This window comes from Protomyctophum parallelum, assembly GCF_964188405.1.
Source record: "Protomyctophum parallelum genome assembly, chromosome: 21".
Lineage (NCBI taxonomy): Eukaryota > Metazoa > Chordata > Actinopteri > Myctophiformes > Myctophidae > Protomyctophum > Protomyctophum parallelum.
In genome coordinates, this window is record NC_139713.1 from 28,495,160 (window position 1) to 28,512,621 (window position 17,462).

The 17,462-nt window shown below is 40.0% G+C and overlaps 1 protein-coding gene across 4 annotated transcripts; it reads right to left on the reverse strand.

The window, feature by feature from the left end:
- Window positions 1-11,792: 11,792 nt before the first annotated feature.
- On the reverse strand, window positions 11,793-17,307 carry zmat5 (zinc finger, matrin-type 5; the record flags this gene model as incomplete). 4 transcript variants are annotated; one of them, XM_083794169.1, is made up of 6 exons in its annotated part: window positions 17,265-17,307; window positions 14,179-14,354; window positions 13,094-13,156; window positions 12,929-13,009; window positions 12,505-12,616; window positions 11,793-11,940 (listed from the first exon to the last, which is right to left on the reverse strand). In XM_083794169.1, exons 2-6 carry the CDS (start codon window positions 14,303-14,305, stop codon window positions 11,793-11,795), a joined length of 531 nt encoding a protein of 176 aa, XP_083650295.1. In that variant the 5' UTR covers window positions 14,306-14,354; window positions 17,265-17,307. The 4 variants fall into 4 exon arrangements, with proteins under 4 accessions (XP_083650295.1, XP_083650294.1, XP_083650297.1 ...); XM_083794168.1 differs by having other exon boundaries at window positions 17,177-17,302; XM_083794171.1 differs by lacking the exon at window positions 17,265-17,307 and adding an exon at window positions 16,946-16,968.
- Between the last annotated feature and the right edge of the window lie 155 nt (window positions 17,308-17,462).

Sequence of the window (17,462 nt, forward strand, 5' to 3'; positions counted from 1 at the left end):
CTTGCTCTTTTTATCTTAAAGTTAGGTTAAAGTAAACTACTCGGTAAAAGACAAATGTTTAAACAGCGTGGAAGAACAATACTTGATATTTTATCTTTAGTATCTAACACTTTATGTGAGAACTGCTTGTAATGGTACCTCATGTTAACACAACATTTAGGGTATTGTGAATGTAAAATCTAGCTGTTGTATGAAATAATAAATGATCGATGCAAAATAGATCTTTAAATAACTATTGTGTATCCTATTATCTATGTTAAGTTACTGTTTAAAGAGCAGGTTATACAGAGTAGGCTACTGTATGTTTAAAGATTCTCTGATGTTTACGGTTTCCCCAGGTACGTTATTTAATTTTGTTGTCTTCAATCGTGTGCTTTTGTAAATTACAAAGTCAAACACTGTGCAGCTCTGATACGTCTATAATAAGTACCCATTTCAAAATTAGAAACCAGGGAGAAACCCATTTGGAAAAATAATGACCTGCCTCTGGATGTGTTGGAGTTGGAAATGACTGTCATCATATTGTAACACCTAATAAATATTAATGCAATATCGATTTACTAAATAGGAATGGAAAATGTCTATTCTGTGAACCATGAAAGCTTTGATTTTCTATTGTTATTTGTTGTACTATACTACAGTGTGGCATTATTCTTCATATCTACATTGAGAATGTCATGGTGAGTCAAATTGTGTGTACTGTAACTGCACATACTGGTCACTGCATCAAATATGCACTCATATGTGGTTTCTGGATGCATGTAGTCCAATAAACAGGAAAGGAGATCCATCCTTTCAACTGTTCTGGTTTCATTTGTATAGTCAAAGTAACCTAACCCTTGCACCAATCTGCTTTCTCTCTAGTCCTACTCTACTTCAGGGGAAGAAGAAAAAAAGGAAACTGTGTGGGGATGACTGATTATCCTGCATGCATCGATAAACTTGATGCACAATAACTTAATAAGTAGGCCTATGTCATATACTGTAGCTCAAATGAGTGGCCAGGTGTGACTGCTTAAATCAGTCATGAGTCCCCCATCCCACCTAGACGTGCCGCAGCATTCTGAATGAGTTACTGGAACTAAAGAAATAACAAATTAGAAAAATGTTGCACAGGGACAATCTGGAGCTCTAGGCAGTTGCCGTGAATTCAGGAACCATTTCATCAACATTGGCTATAAGGCCTGACTCACACCTTTCGATCTAGCATACAACATTGATGCATGCATTTCCAATGGAAGTCACATGGTTTGACACAACATTTTTGTTGTATGGCTTTTGGCTGTGTTTCGACTGCCCCCCTCCCCCTCCTCATACAACACAAATGTTGTGTCAAACCATGTGACTCCCATTGGAAATTAATTTGCGAGCTTGCATCAGTCAATAAGTCTCATGCATCAGCTATACATCAATCTGTTGTGAAGGTGTGAGTCAGGCTTTACTGTGATGGCTGACCATTAGATAATGACCATTCGGGGACAATTCGACACACGCTGGGGAGAATCAGAAAGGGTGATTGCTAGACGGTGATTGCCTCTCTAGTCTCAGTCTCTACAAGCTACGGCTGCCCTACAGCCGAAGCATAGGAAAGGACACTGATGCTGCCAGTGATGGAGACTTGACAAGGTGAAGTTGTGCATCACACCATGTGCATCTCAGTCATATAACAATAACACGCATGCACACAGTCACACACACACACACACACACACACACACACACACACACACACACACACACACACACACACACACACACACACACACACACACACACACACACACACACACACACACACACACACACACACACACACACACACACACACACACACACACACACACACACACACACACACTCCTTGAGACGAGAGTACAGGAATTGCTATAATCTATCCGAGATAAAATAAAAGCATAGTTGACCTTGTATAAGTCAGGAAAGGATAAAGGTACACATTAATTTGAGCAATGAGGAAACATGATTGAATCTCACAAGGCTTCTAAACCAATAAGCTCAAGTCGAAAATCACACCTACGTTAAGGGCACCATGCCCTTAACCACCATATAGGACAACCTGCCAAGATTACCCTGAATAATGCTGGTTAGGTCTGAAGGGCCAAATAAAATGATCTCAGATTGCTTTGTTGTACGCCTACAGCTGGAGGTGGCCGTCTGTGACATCCAACACTTACTGTCGGACAGACATGCTAGGAATTATGCAGCACATGGCAACCTTGGGTTTTTAGAGGGATGTACTATAGAACTGGCTGTCCACATACGTTCATAACAATGAAAGTGGATGCTGTATCCATGGATTATGTAAATATAAAATAGAATGGGAACAAGTAGGAATCCCCTATGGAACACCTACATGTGAAGGGTACCTGAGATGAAAGAGCTCTATTAAGAACATTCTGCCTGTTTGATAACAGCAGAACGAGTCAACAGTTGGATTCCCAGAGGCAAACCAATTTTCCTACATACCATTTTAGTACTTTGTGGTTGAATGGATCAAACATTTAGATCTAAAATGATTCTAGCTGTCACCAAAATCAGCAGCAAGAGGATCAATTTGTGGTCTTAACTTATCTCCGACAGCCTGAAGGCAGGGGGAGATTATGTTTTTGCCCCTGGGTGTCTGAGGCTATCTTTAATGTGATTTAATGTGATCTAAGTGTTGCAGTTTGCAAGCACTGTCTTTTTTTTAATGAGTCGCGCTGCTTCCTCCTGCATTAGGTGCAAATTCAAAACAGGTGGTACGCAGGGTCGTTCAGTGACTTACGATGAGCGCTTCCAAACTCCAGCAATTAGAAAAAGAATCACCTGCAGAGAAGATCTTGACAGAAAGTAGCTCATAACATGTCTACGGTGGATTTTTGTGAAACAAACGCTTGGCAGATTGAAAGAGGATAATTCAAGCTTGGCCTAGAGCTGCAATGTTATTATTTAAAAGATCTAGAGTTGCAAATTGCGGCTAGTCTAGTATCAACTAACACAGTCCCTGAGGCTGTCACAAATCACAACCTTCAACATCAACCACATCAGAGCCCAAACCTCTATCTTGAACTTTAAAGGAAATAGCAAACTCGCACATGATCAAAATCCAGCCAAATACACGTACATGTATACTGTACCCTGTCACAACTCACTACCTTCAACAACAGAAGCAGTATAGAGTAGAGTAGACTATATCTTTCACATCAGTCTTCATTCAAGAACCAGAAAGAGTCACTGAACATGATACATTGCCACCCAGTCACTGGGGCCTAATAGCAATGTATTATGACAACAATAAAGCAGCAGCTTGAATCACATTAGTAGCCTACACGGTACACAATATAAATAGCGCAACAGCTTGAATTACATTAGCTAGCAAAACACAAAATCACAATAGAGCAACAGCTTTACATTTATATACACAGCATACAACACAAGCAGCAGCTTGAGAGAGAGAGAGAAAGACAGTGAATGAATGAATGAATGAAGGCCATGAGGAATTTGCCAGGTTTTGGGCTTGGTGCCAACATTTGCCACCACGCAAAACCTCTTGAACCTAAAGTCACTTAAATAAATGTAGGCCTAAGTGACCAATAAGGGCCACATTCACATACAGCAGAAACAACACAACATCACACTGTGTATTCACATCTGTCACTGAAGATGATTAATTGCCACCCAATCATCATTGGGTCCAAAAATGACAGAACAGCAGCAAAAAAGGGGAGGGAAGGTCCATACCTTAAACAGCTATAGTCTTCTACTTGACTTCATCAGTTGAGTAAGTGATGGCCAGAGTCAAACTTTGGAACTCAGTTCGTCCTCGGAATAGCCCTCCAGCAGAGTCTCCAGTCACTTACTCCATCCTCAGCTCAGCTCCCAGTGTCATTGGCAGTGACCCACCTCATTCTCATGGCTGCCACCTCACAGCCATATTAACAGATGATATACATGTAGTTGCTAAGAAGACATTTAGCTTGATATACGGATATCAGCCAGTATAGATCAGCCATATACGGGCTGATATGGTGGGGGAGGTTCACCTCAGCGCCCTCCATTCAAGTTATTTTCTCACTTTAAGGTGGCATTGACTGTTGTTGTTATTAGAAGTGGATGTAGTCTGTGAGACTGAGGGCGAGTCTGCAACTCTCTTCCTATTCCCATGGATTGGCTCCACCCCTCTCACCTGCTCTCACTCACTCTCTCAATCACCAATCTCACCTGTTCTCAGTTCTCACTCATAATTCTGCAGTGGCCTCCAGTTCACTATGTTCAGCCATATCAGTTTGTAGGAAGACGAAGATTTTTTCGAGGTTGGTATAGCTAGGGATCTTGGATCTTAAAAAATGGCTACTTTCAAAAACGAATTCCTCAATATCGTGCCTCCATGACCTAAAATCAAGATTGCAGTGGTTAAATCTACATTTTTGTGGGCAACTAGAAAAGTCGCAATTTTGGAAAAATTGGAAAGTGTGGTTGCCGCTATCGCTTATATAGGCCCCTCCCACTAATTACAATGTGATCATGTGTTAGTAAGTTTTGGGGGATTTATCCCCCAAAATGTTTTGCAACAAACATTTTTGGCATTTGCGGTGCCCGCTATGGATGAAAATGGAATTGTTTTTGGCTCTGTCACCATGACATGTGATTCAAATTTGGGATTACGGCCAAACGATACGGATTACGGCCGAACGATACGGATTACGGCCGAACGATACGGATTACGGCCAAACGATACGGATTACGGCCGAACGATACGGACTACCAAGATTCTGCCTATGGTCTTATATTCGGATAGGTGCGGAGATCATGTGCACCAGGAGGAGGAGCAAAAATTGTGTTTTGGAGAAAATACAAAATGGTGGCCTATATGGGAAGATGCGTCATGACCCAAGGAATCCAGGGAAAGGGACATTTAGATTTTACGACCTACGGTTCAAGAGTTATAAGACAAAACGTAAAGTGGGCCGTTATTGCGCCAATGAAACTATACGACATATCTCTTAGCAAAATACAAGCGCTCCATTCCCGATGAAGCCGGTCGATTTGTTGCCCTACTAATGAGGCATGTATGGGTGGGTATTTCACATTTTTGAAGGCTGCTAGCCCCTCCTATACAGGTTTAATGTTTGTCTTTAGTTCAATGTTTGTTTAATAAACGCCATTGACAATGAAGAGAAAACTTATGTCATTTTGTAACTCATTGCGTCATATTGTCTCTTTATTGTTAATGGCATTGTTAATGGCATTTAATGTTTGTGTTGGCACTGTTTGTTTTACATCACAATTACATCACCTAATCAAGTTAGACTTTAATATATTAGCGTCCCTCACTTCACACAGGAGTGATTTTTACATGATATATCATGTAAAAAAGGAGTGCGAAGCCAGATGTATGGAGAACCAGGATGACTGGAAGCAACGATGGAGGGCTTGTATGAGGACAACCTAGAGAGGTAGCAGCTTTAAGAGGATTCATATCTTAAAGCTCAACCCTCTGAATAAGGTGTATAGTAGTTCACATCGAAACATCACCTTTGTGAGCAGCACCATTATTATGAATGAAAAATGCTTAAAGTGTCTAAAGTGTCTTGCATTGATTTCACATCTGGCCTACAGGCCACCTCTCCGTGGATTCTTCAGGATTATTCTAGAACATCTGCCATATAAGCATATTGCATATTTTATTTAGCATAATATGGCATATTGCCTGGCCCCGTTATTTCTGCTTGCTACATTTATTATTATTTATAGGGCATGCCTCCTGATGGAGATTTGCACTCCACTGAGTGCACCTTTCTACAGTAGTTCATATTCCTATGAGCCGCTACAACCAGTTTGAAGCAATGTTTGTATTAACATTCTCAAGTGTCCAAAGTACTACATATTTTTACGGTGACTAATAGAAATCTGACAAAAGGTACATGTTTGTCTTGCCCTTGATGATAATGTGGTTTGACATGTTTAAGTGATGAAAGGCTCTTGGATATATACAAACTCCAATATCTGAGTTTATTTTCAAGTAGAGCAAGTCTTCATTAGACTGACAGGTCCATGACTCAGCAGAGGACAACACTCCCACTGTTCCCTGAGCTCTTCCATCTCACAGCTAGAGACGACACACTCTCTGGTGCTCCCCTGAGGACACTCATACACACACTACTAGTTGCTTGACTTACCTGTAGTGTCAAGACAAGAGTCTATAGGGAATTGTTTCCCAAAGACTGGGTCACCCACTACAATTATTTGACAACTTTAGCTACAGTTAGCTTCTAGAGTTTGGTTATTATTATTATTACAAAAGATACATTAACCACTTTCAGCCCTATATACTTTGGCAATTTTGGAAAAAAAGATTTTCATTAATTTTGAAAACTTGAAATGCATAAGTAGGCTACTTTTACTTTTGGTAAGTATATGTTGATGCCAATACTTTAGTACTTTTACTCATTTTTTTAACACCAGACTTTTTAACACCAGATTTTCTATTTCTACATTGTGGTATCGATACTTTTACATAATCAAAAATTATAAGTACTTCTTCCATCACTGCTTGCAGTCAAAGGGAAGAGCAAAGGCAGGAAGAAAAAAGATTTCAAGGTAAGTAACTGTAATGTAAGCTATAGCCTCCTGTTACTGTATATCCAACCTGAGATAATATGTATGACACAACTGCCTTATATGTTCTTGTCAAAACATGACAATCTGTTATGTTATCTTTAAGATCTTTAAGTAAAAGATTCTTCACATTTACATTTTTGAACATAATCAAATGTGATCACTGAGGTTACGTAATAAATAATAATTAATAATCGTAATATTAACAAATTATGGATAACAGTACTTTTTGAAAGTTCCAGTGTCAAAACGAGAAATGGCTGTATTAATAACTTTTCATTTTGATTATTAATAAACCCCACTCTAACCATCAAAGCTCAGGGGAAACAGAAAGGCCTTAAGTCTGTACACAGAAGTGGACACAGTGCTTGTTGCAAATCTCAGGTCATATTGTAATTTGTTCCAAAGAGTAGGTCCACTGTGACCAAATGCACCCTTACCAGACCTAGATTTTATCTGAGAGGCTTCATTGTCTATGAGCAATGAGCAGGTCAGAGATGGATTTGGGAGGTAGACCAATCAGAGCCTTATAAATAGTAATACGGATTTATTCAATTCTGTCTTATAAGGGGGGCCAATTAAATGAGCCGAGCACAGGAGTAATGTGATTTTGTCCTGGTGAGCAATCTGGCTGCCTTCCAAAAGTTATTTGAGGTAATCCAGAAAAGAGGACTTGTAATGTAACGTAGGACAAATGCATGGAGCATTTTCCAGTGTCTTTCTGAGTTATTCATCTTTTTATAAAGTAAGTGTTGATCAAAGGCTATCATATTATTGTCTTTGCGAATAAATAAGGATAATGGGTATATCCATTAAAGATAAATTGCCCGGCACTTGTTGTACTCTATCCAGCTGATTATAGTTCACGGTTAGCCAGCTTTCAACTTAATATATGCCGTCGGGAAGAATGTTCATTTTCAGGAAATTTTAAATATATTTTTTTCAGGAAATGAAGACAACCTTATATTTTGAAAACAAAGCACGAGATAAACATCTCATAATTTGTAAATAAGAGTTGCCTTAAATCAATTCATTTCTCATACAGATTGTTGATGCTACTACTAGGTTTGTAATAAAGATATAGCTGCATTATGACATCAACACGATTACAGATTATCACTAATAGTCATAATAAATGATTCATTCTATACATTATTACACTATAGTCTAATAGTCATAATGAGTATGATTCATTCTACACATTACAACAACAAAGGTTCTCATGGGCAATGCTGGTGTTTATGGCATGAAAGTCACTCACACTTAACATGATCCCTAGCATCCCTATTCCCAGCATATCATAAGAGGCAAATATTCTGTGAAAACAGGTTGTGAGCTTGTAGATCGGCTTTTTTCACTATTTGACATAAACAAGCCCTTAGGGCCTTTGTGTTATCCTTTTAACATCATTGTATAATCATACTATTACTACTATTTGTAAGCTGTTCATAAAATATTCAATCAATCAATAAAGCGTACAATGAAGCTTAGCCTATATATAGTGGTTCCCAAACATTTTAGCTTGGGACCCAAAAGAGAAATGTCATGTGATTATGTGATGACTCCCCGGGAGCCGGGACACAAGTTAGTGCTGCGCTGTGTTGTGATGGGACAGCTTTTCACCACTTTTTCATGACCTTTCTTTGATTTTGAAACTTGTTTAATGAATACCGATATTTGTTATTTATTTCTTAAAATGTTTGATTATATTTTTTAAAGAAGCCTATAGGGTTTAAACCATTAAAACCGGAAAAGCATCGGTGTCATTTTATATTCTGGCTACCGGTATTCGAAAATAGCATATATTTGTATAAATCTTTAATTATTTTCTTCTGGTAAAATATATTTTTGGGGCTTTTTGCCTTTATTGATAGAGTAAGCAGAGACAGACAGGAAACAAGGAGAGACGGGGAGTGACATGCAGCAAAGTTCGCTAGGATGGGGACTCGAACCTAGCCAGCCCGGGCCTAAAGCGATAATTTTTAACTCAAATCTTTGCTTCTGGGGGTCCCTGGAACAAAATATTTTTCGGCGTTCTTGACATGAAATTGTTTGAGCACAGCTGGTATAGAGACAAACGTTCTTCAGAAAACTTTTTTTTTAATCAGCCTCAGGTGTTAAAACAGTTAAAGGGTTGTTAAGGGGTGTTAAGTTGGCTGTAAATTCAACACAATTGTCTCTCAGCACAGCCACTTGTTACTGGTTGAGGTGAAGGTCTTAAGAGCAGTGATGAAGGACAGTGACTATACTACCAATTATGAAAACAGAATGTGAGCAGCATACTAATGGCCAGGGTCATGGAAGCAGCTTCCAGTGGTGGACAATGTACTTTACTTTACGGACCACTTTTCATCGATGGGGAATCCAAGCTAATAGAAATTGCAGGCTTTCTATCCTGAAGAGTTGTAATGCGAAAATGGAAGCCATCGATAATAATTATCACGATAATAAAAATCTAAATATATTTTTTTTTAATCTTTCTGAACTGCCCACAGATGACACAGAATGAGTAGAAAAGAATAGTGGTATATATATCATGAATTATATGTAGATAGGTTGAAAAGTGGTGAAGTGGTCCTTTAAGTTAAATCTATCAATACAAGAAGGCAACTTGTTGCCGAAATGTAAAAAGTAAAAAAAAATGCTTCAGATATGTAGTGGAGTAGAAGTAAAAGTATTGGAAATTCCAGTAAAGGTTCCTCAGTATTTGTACAGTACGGTACTTGAGTAAATGTATTTAGTTACTTTCCACCACTAGCAGCTTTGTCATGTGCAACAGAACCCTTAAAAACTTGTAATTGCTCCAAAATGTTAACAATTATTTTATACGTGTACATTGGATACCGTTATTCAATTGAAGTAATCCCAGAATATCCAAGCTGGCAATCTCTGCAGATGCCCCATCTCTCTAAAGAGAATCATTTAACCACACACGCATATTATTCACAAACTATGATTTGTTTGTAAAGTCCTGCATTGTTTACTGGAAGATGCATATCCATCCATCGGGGGAGAGCATGGTCCACTGAGTTAAGTCACAAATTGGTGAATAATTGTTTCTCAGAGTGAGGAATATCATGAAAAATATTTGCTTTTCTGCACATCTCATTGGATGCCAAGTGATCACGAGAATAGCCGCTTGTCAAGTTAATTAAATCATTGCAAAACCTTGGAATAACGCAACAACAAAAATCTAAAAATACTGCATTATAATTGAATGAGGTGTTCACAACTAATTCAACCTTAAAAACAAACTCAATGCAACACACACTTGATATCTGTAGAATGTAAGGGGACAGATTCACAAGGAGATGGTTATGTTGACAAGGAGTTTAGGAACTATGCAGCTGTTGTGTCAAGTAAATGGCATCATTATGAAACATACTGGAAATAATACAACAAAAATCAAACATATTGTAAGACAAAATAAAAACATATTTCATGATGTGTACATAGGCGTCTGTCTGTTAAATGGAGGCAATCAAACAAATTGCACTGGTCAAGTAAAGCACTTTTTTTTGTGTGCATTTGGTAAGGTGGACTGGACTAAATACGCACACTACACGTGACACCAAATTCCACAGTAAAGGAGGATGGTCTTGAGGTTTATTTCCACAAGGACTTCCCATCTAGTCAATATTAACTGTAAAGGTTATAACTGAGCCCAATATCTCCATGAGCAACATTTAATGCCGGATAAATAGAACTAATATAACAAATGCCAGACTGCACCTCTTGAGGGTACAACAGTGGCAAAAACGTCACTGGGCAGAGTTGAAATACAAGGGAAGCTGGCATACCTCCCTGTCTCCCATACAGTGTTTAAAGTATGGCTAATACTGTAGATGAGAGCATTGTTACCTTCACAATAAAAGGAAGATTTCATGTTCTACCAACTAATCCTAATCTTTTCATCTGGCTTCCTGACAGTTCCCATGTATACAGGGGGCTTTACATATACTGTACAAGCATGACAGAATAGGGGATCTGATATAAAAAGATATCTTGTCCACTTCGAGGTCTTCCAATAGGCATTCTAAGCACTTGATTGTAAAGCAGAGCATGTGTAGCCTGTGTATAGACCGATTCCGTACCGGTTTCATGGTCGCAGCCTACGTATTTCCTGTAGGCGGACTCGACGTAGCTGCGGGGGTAAAACCCTCACCAGGCGCACCTCTTCCACTACAGTGAACGGCAGAGTGACTGATGTTAGTTTGCCTCAAACTTTACTCCTTTACCTGCTTTTTTACTAACACTAACATTACAAAGATGCCCAGAACATCGAGATGAACCTGTGTAGTTTATGGCTGCTCCAACAGTAGTGGCAACATAACAAATAAAATAAAACGGAATGTCTAATATCCACCGCGATGGCTGAGACCAGAGCCATTGAGTAATGGTTGAGACAAAGCAGTGAAGAATCCTGCAAGATACATAATTTCAGTCTTACCCAATACCCAATCTTTCTGTTTTATGAACACAAGGCTGCTGTATTTTATACCTCATACTAAGCATTTAAAGTACAGCAGCCTTGTGTTAATAAAACAGAAATATTTGGTATTGGGTAAGACTGGCGTTATGTATCTTTCACTGCTTTGTCTCAACCATTGCTCAATGGCTCTGGTCTCCGCCACCGCGGTGGATATTAGACATTCCGTTTTTATTTTATTTTTATGTTGCCACTACTGTTGGAGCAGCCATAAACTACACAGGTTCATCTCGATGTTCTGGGCATCTTTGTAATGTTAGTGTTAGTAAAAAAAGCAGGTAAAGGAGTAAAGTTTGAGGCAAACTAACATCAGTCACTCTGCCGTTCACTGTAGTGGAAGAGGTGCACCTGGTGAGGGTTTTACCCCCGCAGCTACGTCGAGTCCGCCTACAGGAAATACGTAGGCTGCGACCATGAGACCCACTACGGAATCGGTCTATAGACAACTCAGAGTTGTTGATAAGACAATAGTCTCAGATATAGATTGTAAGTGACAGCCACATTAACTCACTGCACTTGTACTTAATTTCTAGTATTAATGTTGACATAAATGATTCAAGTGTAAGAGTGCGTGTGGATAGAAGACAGAGTATATCATTTTCTTCTTGTTCCCAGATAGACACTGTGACTGACTCTCTGAATGATACTTACAACTACCTATCCTATATATAGGGTAATGCATCTTCTTTTAACCCCATTCAGTGTCTAGTTTAACTTTCCATCCACCTGGAGGAGGAGGCATCAGTGAAGGTGGGAGGTCAGGAATGGAGAGGAGCTGTGGTGGAATATCACATTCAGTTTGGTGTTCTTCATTACCATCCTCATCTTTTACAAGTCTGTAGAGATACAAATAATAAAAATGGAAGGGTTTATACCTAGGGCAGCTAGGGCTGCACGATTATAGCTAAAATGACAATCCTATTCCTAACCACTTTCAACATCGTGTCCCTATTTTGGGCATGTCAGTATTGAGTATTGGTGAAAACTTAACAATTTTTCAGATTTCAGCAATGTCCAAAACAAACAAGATTTTCAAACATAGCGAAGGCTCACAGAATGTCACATCATTTTTGCTATTAGTTAAGTACATAGGGTTTGAATGAATAAACATTGCCATCCAGATCATGATTATTGTAATAATTGTTTATGGGGGATTTTCTTTTTCTTTAATATTTTTTTTACATTATTTGTTGCTGCACAAATAAAAACCTTTAATTCAATTTAATTGTTCCTCTATGAGCCTGGTGCATAGGGAGATGGGTTGTGTAATGCTCTGGTTATATTTGTGGAGCATACCATCGTGATATACGATTATTCCTGATTAATTGTGCAGCCATAGTTCTGGAGAAAATATACCCATGCATGATAAAGTGCTTAGTGCATAATGAACACATTCACACCTTCCACTGTCGTTGGAGGCAGGTCTTCTCTTCGCTCTCCTGATGAGCCAGTTCTCTACACTCCACCCAGGGGACTTTTTGTCTGCAGGGTCCTCATTATGTTGCCTTTCAACTGAAAATAACAAAATCACTGCTTTCTTACGGCTAATTAACACTGTTATCTTGAACATGTTGAGGAGTACAGTCTATTAATGAAGAGATCAAAATGCTATAGTTATACACTACTGTAGAACTCAGGAAATGTGACACTGGTACTGTATAAGATATGTGTCATTAGGCATTTAAAAAATTTTTTTTTTCCAACAATTGAAAATGAATGAAAATGTAATAATCCATTAAACTATGATGTGATATACTGTCAGGATTTTAGGATGTAATGAGGAATGTAGTAGACAGGCAGCACCATCTTGTGGCCAAAGCTCACCTTCAATTTGCCTTTCTAGGTTTTCCATATCATCTTCTGACATATGAGAAAATCTGCAGTTGGGGCCAAAACCACAATTTCCTAAAGCAAACACAAAGAAAATGTACAACATTACACACTTTTCCATCTCTTGATGGAATGCAACGCAGTAATAAATTGGTATACCTGTCTGAAGAAACTTCCTGCAGGGTTTCTTGGCTTTTTCATCGTCCAGAATGGCTGTATAGTCTACACAAGATAAAGTGAAAAATTAGGTTTAATAAATTCCAACAATTAAATACAAAAAATTCGTACACACACAGCCCCAGTATGTTCTCTCAGCACTACGCTCATTCTGTAGCTCCGAGATGAGGTCACAACCTGGTTTTACACTAATTAAAATTTAGGATTGGCCAAGAAAGTTTAAACGGTTACACAAGCGTTTACAGCGGTTGTTTAGTCAGCCGCTTCCATGTTTATCAAGGAAGTCGTGCGCGTGCATGTCGAGTGAACTGAAGTCAGTTGGAAATATAATTCCACATTCGACCAGGGGAGGCGCCGGGGAGGCGCTAAAGCTTTTCAACTTCCTTGAAAGACATGCTAAAGAACCGCTGTAAACGCTCGTGTAACCGTTTAAACTTGGATTTTCTTGGCCGATCCTAAGTTTGAATTTGTGTAAAACTTTTTTGGCCCTTCACTTTTTGGATTCATTGTGCAGAAAAGGGTAAGAAGCGTTCCTTGTGGAAACATGCGCCGTTTCTGAACCGCGGTGGGAGGGGCCCAGGGTGTGACCTCATCTCGGAGCTACAGAATGAGCGTAGGGACTGGGAGAAGGCACGTATGGGGCTAACACACACACACACACACACACACACACACACAGCAAAAAGAGAGAACAGCCAGGTGCTAAGTAAAACATAGGGTTGTTGATTCTAGGATCAACGGGACTAAAACTTGAAAGAAGAGGAGCGATCCGAGCACTGAAAAAAGTAAAAGAGGAGAGGGCGGGTGTAAAATCACGGTATTTATTAATTACAAAATGGTTAAAAAGCCAACATGTTTCAACCCACTGGTCTTCATCAGGGCATGTATGTATTGTAAAATACAATCTATAACGTTATTTTTAATTTCCTGAAAAGTTAATATTTTGGACATAGCTGGCTTCTGCCCAACAGCAGAGATATGTCATCTAAATGAATTAAGTCTGCAACCACATCCAGAGATGTTAAGATGCTGAACTGTAGCAGTCTCAAGGCAACAGCAAGCCTTACCTCTAAAATGGTCAAACCAAGCCTTTTTAGCTCTGTGGTGCTGAACACCATTGAGATGTTTTTTCCTATTGTGCATGTTGTCCTGAAAAGAGCGGTCACAGTAGTCACAGTAATAGCGCCTCCCCATCGCTCTCAAGTTTCGTGTTTAGGCCACACAGTTCTCAGCTTTCACTTCCCTGAAACACAACAAACAATAGATGAGATGACCCAGACCTGGACAGTAGTTAAGTTATTAGTTAATGAAGTCATAAGGACATAAGCATATGCTGAGCTCAGAGGAAACAAACAAACCTTTAAGTTGAACATTCTGCGATTTAAATCTATTAAAATTGTAAGTGAGATGAGCATTGGTAATTTTGGAGGAACAATGCCTTCTTTCACCTCCTTCACTGAAACAGTTATAAGGGGAAAGTGGTGGCAGAGGGGACTTAGCCCCTTTCGGCACACTCTTTACTGAAGTCTGAAGTCCTTTTTTAAACCAGTCCCTTGACTTGAAGTGCTCTCGGGAGGTTCCCTCGTCCAGCTGAATCAAGTTCCCTTGTTTAGGGTGCTGGCCTGGGTATAAAAATCACTCGCCCTCCTTGTGCAGAAACAGGAAACAGACACCATTCGTTGCCATGGTTACCATCATGCCATTGTGTTACCTGTTATTTTGTTTGTATATTGCATTGCATCGTGTATGTTTGTGTGATATGTGGATTTCATTAATATGGACATTTAAAAGGAAATACAGTGTGACTGTCAAAAAGGACATGTCATATGCATCCATGGTGTTTATAAATAATTGTGTTAAAAGTTGTTTTGTTTGTGTGGTTTCATTTATAGTTTTTCACAGTGGGGGTAAATAAAGAGCCCTTGTGAACATCAGTTGGAGCGTTGTCTATTCTGCATCAGATGAAGATTGTTTAGGAGCAGTTTATTTATCATTTATTTGTGGTGGTACTTACATTTGTAAGTCGCAGTTTCCATGCAGACAGAGAGCAGGGCTGCACAAGGCAATCGAGTCTAGATCGGCACAGACTCGCTCTTGAGGGCTTTATAAGCCAATTCCACTCAAGGCTGCTTGGTTTTGGACGACACTTAATATGGCGCAGCCTCGCATGAACGTGCATATCGAGGGCAAGTGTGTAGGGCGAGTGGCGAGGAGGCTGTTTAAAAAAGAGGGCTAGGGTCCCTAATCGGTTATTCCACTCTCCATGGGATGCATATGTACATACCCTCCGTTCACGGAGAGCGGCGTGCCGCTTGAGTGTTGGTGAGATGTTTCAAAGATGCATAACGCGGCTATAGGAGACAACGGAAATGTGGGTGAAATCGCATTAACCGCCAATGCCGTTAAGTATTTTTAATAAAAAAAAATAGGTTTTGGCTTCTCTGAAATTCTCTCTTCCTCACTTCCCATGTCCCGCCTCCCACGACACATTATAAACATCCTGCATGCACACGGTCGGCCAATCAGAGGTAGTAACTAGGACGTGCAGCTAGCCAGTCGCTGCTCGGGAGGCGGTACAATGGGAAGTCAATAAGGAAGTCAAGGTTAAAAATACTTAACGGCATCGGCGGTTAATGCGATTTCGCCCATGTTTCCGTTGTCTCCTATAGCCGCGTTATGCATCTTTGAAACATCTCACCAACACTCAAGCGGCACGCCGCTCTCCGTGAACGGAGGTATGTACATCTGCATCCCATGGAGAGTGGAATAACCGATTAGGGACCCTCTTTTTGAAACCGCCTCCTCGCCACTCGCCCTACACACTTGCCCTCAATACGCGTGTTCACGCGAGGCTGCACCATATTAAGTGTCGTCCGAAACCAAGCAGCCTTGAGTGGAAGTGGCTATAAAGCCCTCAAGAGTGAGCCTGTGCCGATCTAGACTCGATTGCCTTGTGCAGCCCTGCTCTCTGTCCGCATGGAAACCGCGACCTACAAATGTAAGTACCACCACAAATAAATGATAAATAAACTGCTCCTAAACAATCTTCATCTGATGCAGAATAGACAACGCTCCAACTGATGTTCACAAGGGCTTTTCATTTACCCCACCGTGAAAACTATAAATTAAACCACACAAACAACACAATTATTCATAAACACACACCATGGATGAATATGACATCCTTTTTGACAGTCACGCTGTATTTCCTTTTAAATGTCCATATTAATGAAATCCACATGTCACACAATCATACACGATGCAATGCAATATACAAACAAAATAACAGGTAACACAATGGCATGGGGTAACCATGGCAACGAATGGTGGCTGTTTTCCGTTTCTGCACGAGGGCGAGTGCATTTCCGTTTTTTATACCCAGCACCCTAATCAAGGGAACTTGATTCAGCTGGAGGGGCACTTCCTGACGAGGGAACCTCCCGAGAACACTTCAAGTCAAGGGACTGGTTTAAAAAAGGGCCTAGAAGACGTCCAGACTTCAGAAAAGCTAACCGAGGTTGCCGAAAGGGGCTAGAGGGGACTGCGAGGTACCATTCAGACGACAGACGTAGTGTACGTGTTTGGTAAAACAGTCTTCTCTGTTAGAGCCTCCAATGCCCTCCTCAAACTTAAAGAGATGGCTTGCCTTAAACCATCAGATTCAGCTCTATTTTGGCACTGGCGTCATTTCTCAATATTTTTTATGTTTACATTGCCCCCCTCGGAACCCTACGTACAGTTTGTTCCGAGCGGGTATATGTTTACTTAGCTCTGTTCCATAGCTCTAAATGCAACGCATTAGAGCTATGGATCAGAGCTATATGTTTACTATACTTGTCGTGTCCTGTCCTGCTTGTATGGATAGTTATCTCATCAATTTTAACAGCCTGCTGGAATATAGCCCTCCAAGAAGAACCCAATGGTACTGAAGTTTCTGACATTTTGTTCGATGTAGGGTCCCGAAAGGGGCTAGCTGGAATACTACACCAAAATTAATACATCCTCAATCAATGGTGCAATGGTCTAAAAGTAGTTATCGTAAAGTAATAACATTAGATAAATTACCAACAAACGTCCATGTTCTGCCATCCACACCAGATTTTTACTTAATTAGAACGAATTAAAGACGTTATGGATGTTACTCTATACAAACCTCAATGGCAAGTGTGTGCTCCTTGTTGTTTATTTCCTCCTCCTTCTTCTTAAATTCTTTTGGGGATTATTTCCGGTAGGCAAACCAGCTTGGAGTTGCACTGCCGCCACCAACTGGACTGGAGGCGGGTGGAGTACTAGACCAGCTTATTTTGGAAGGTTGCTTAGAATTATGTTTAAGCATCAGATATTACAGAGC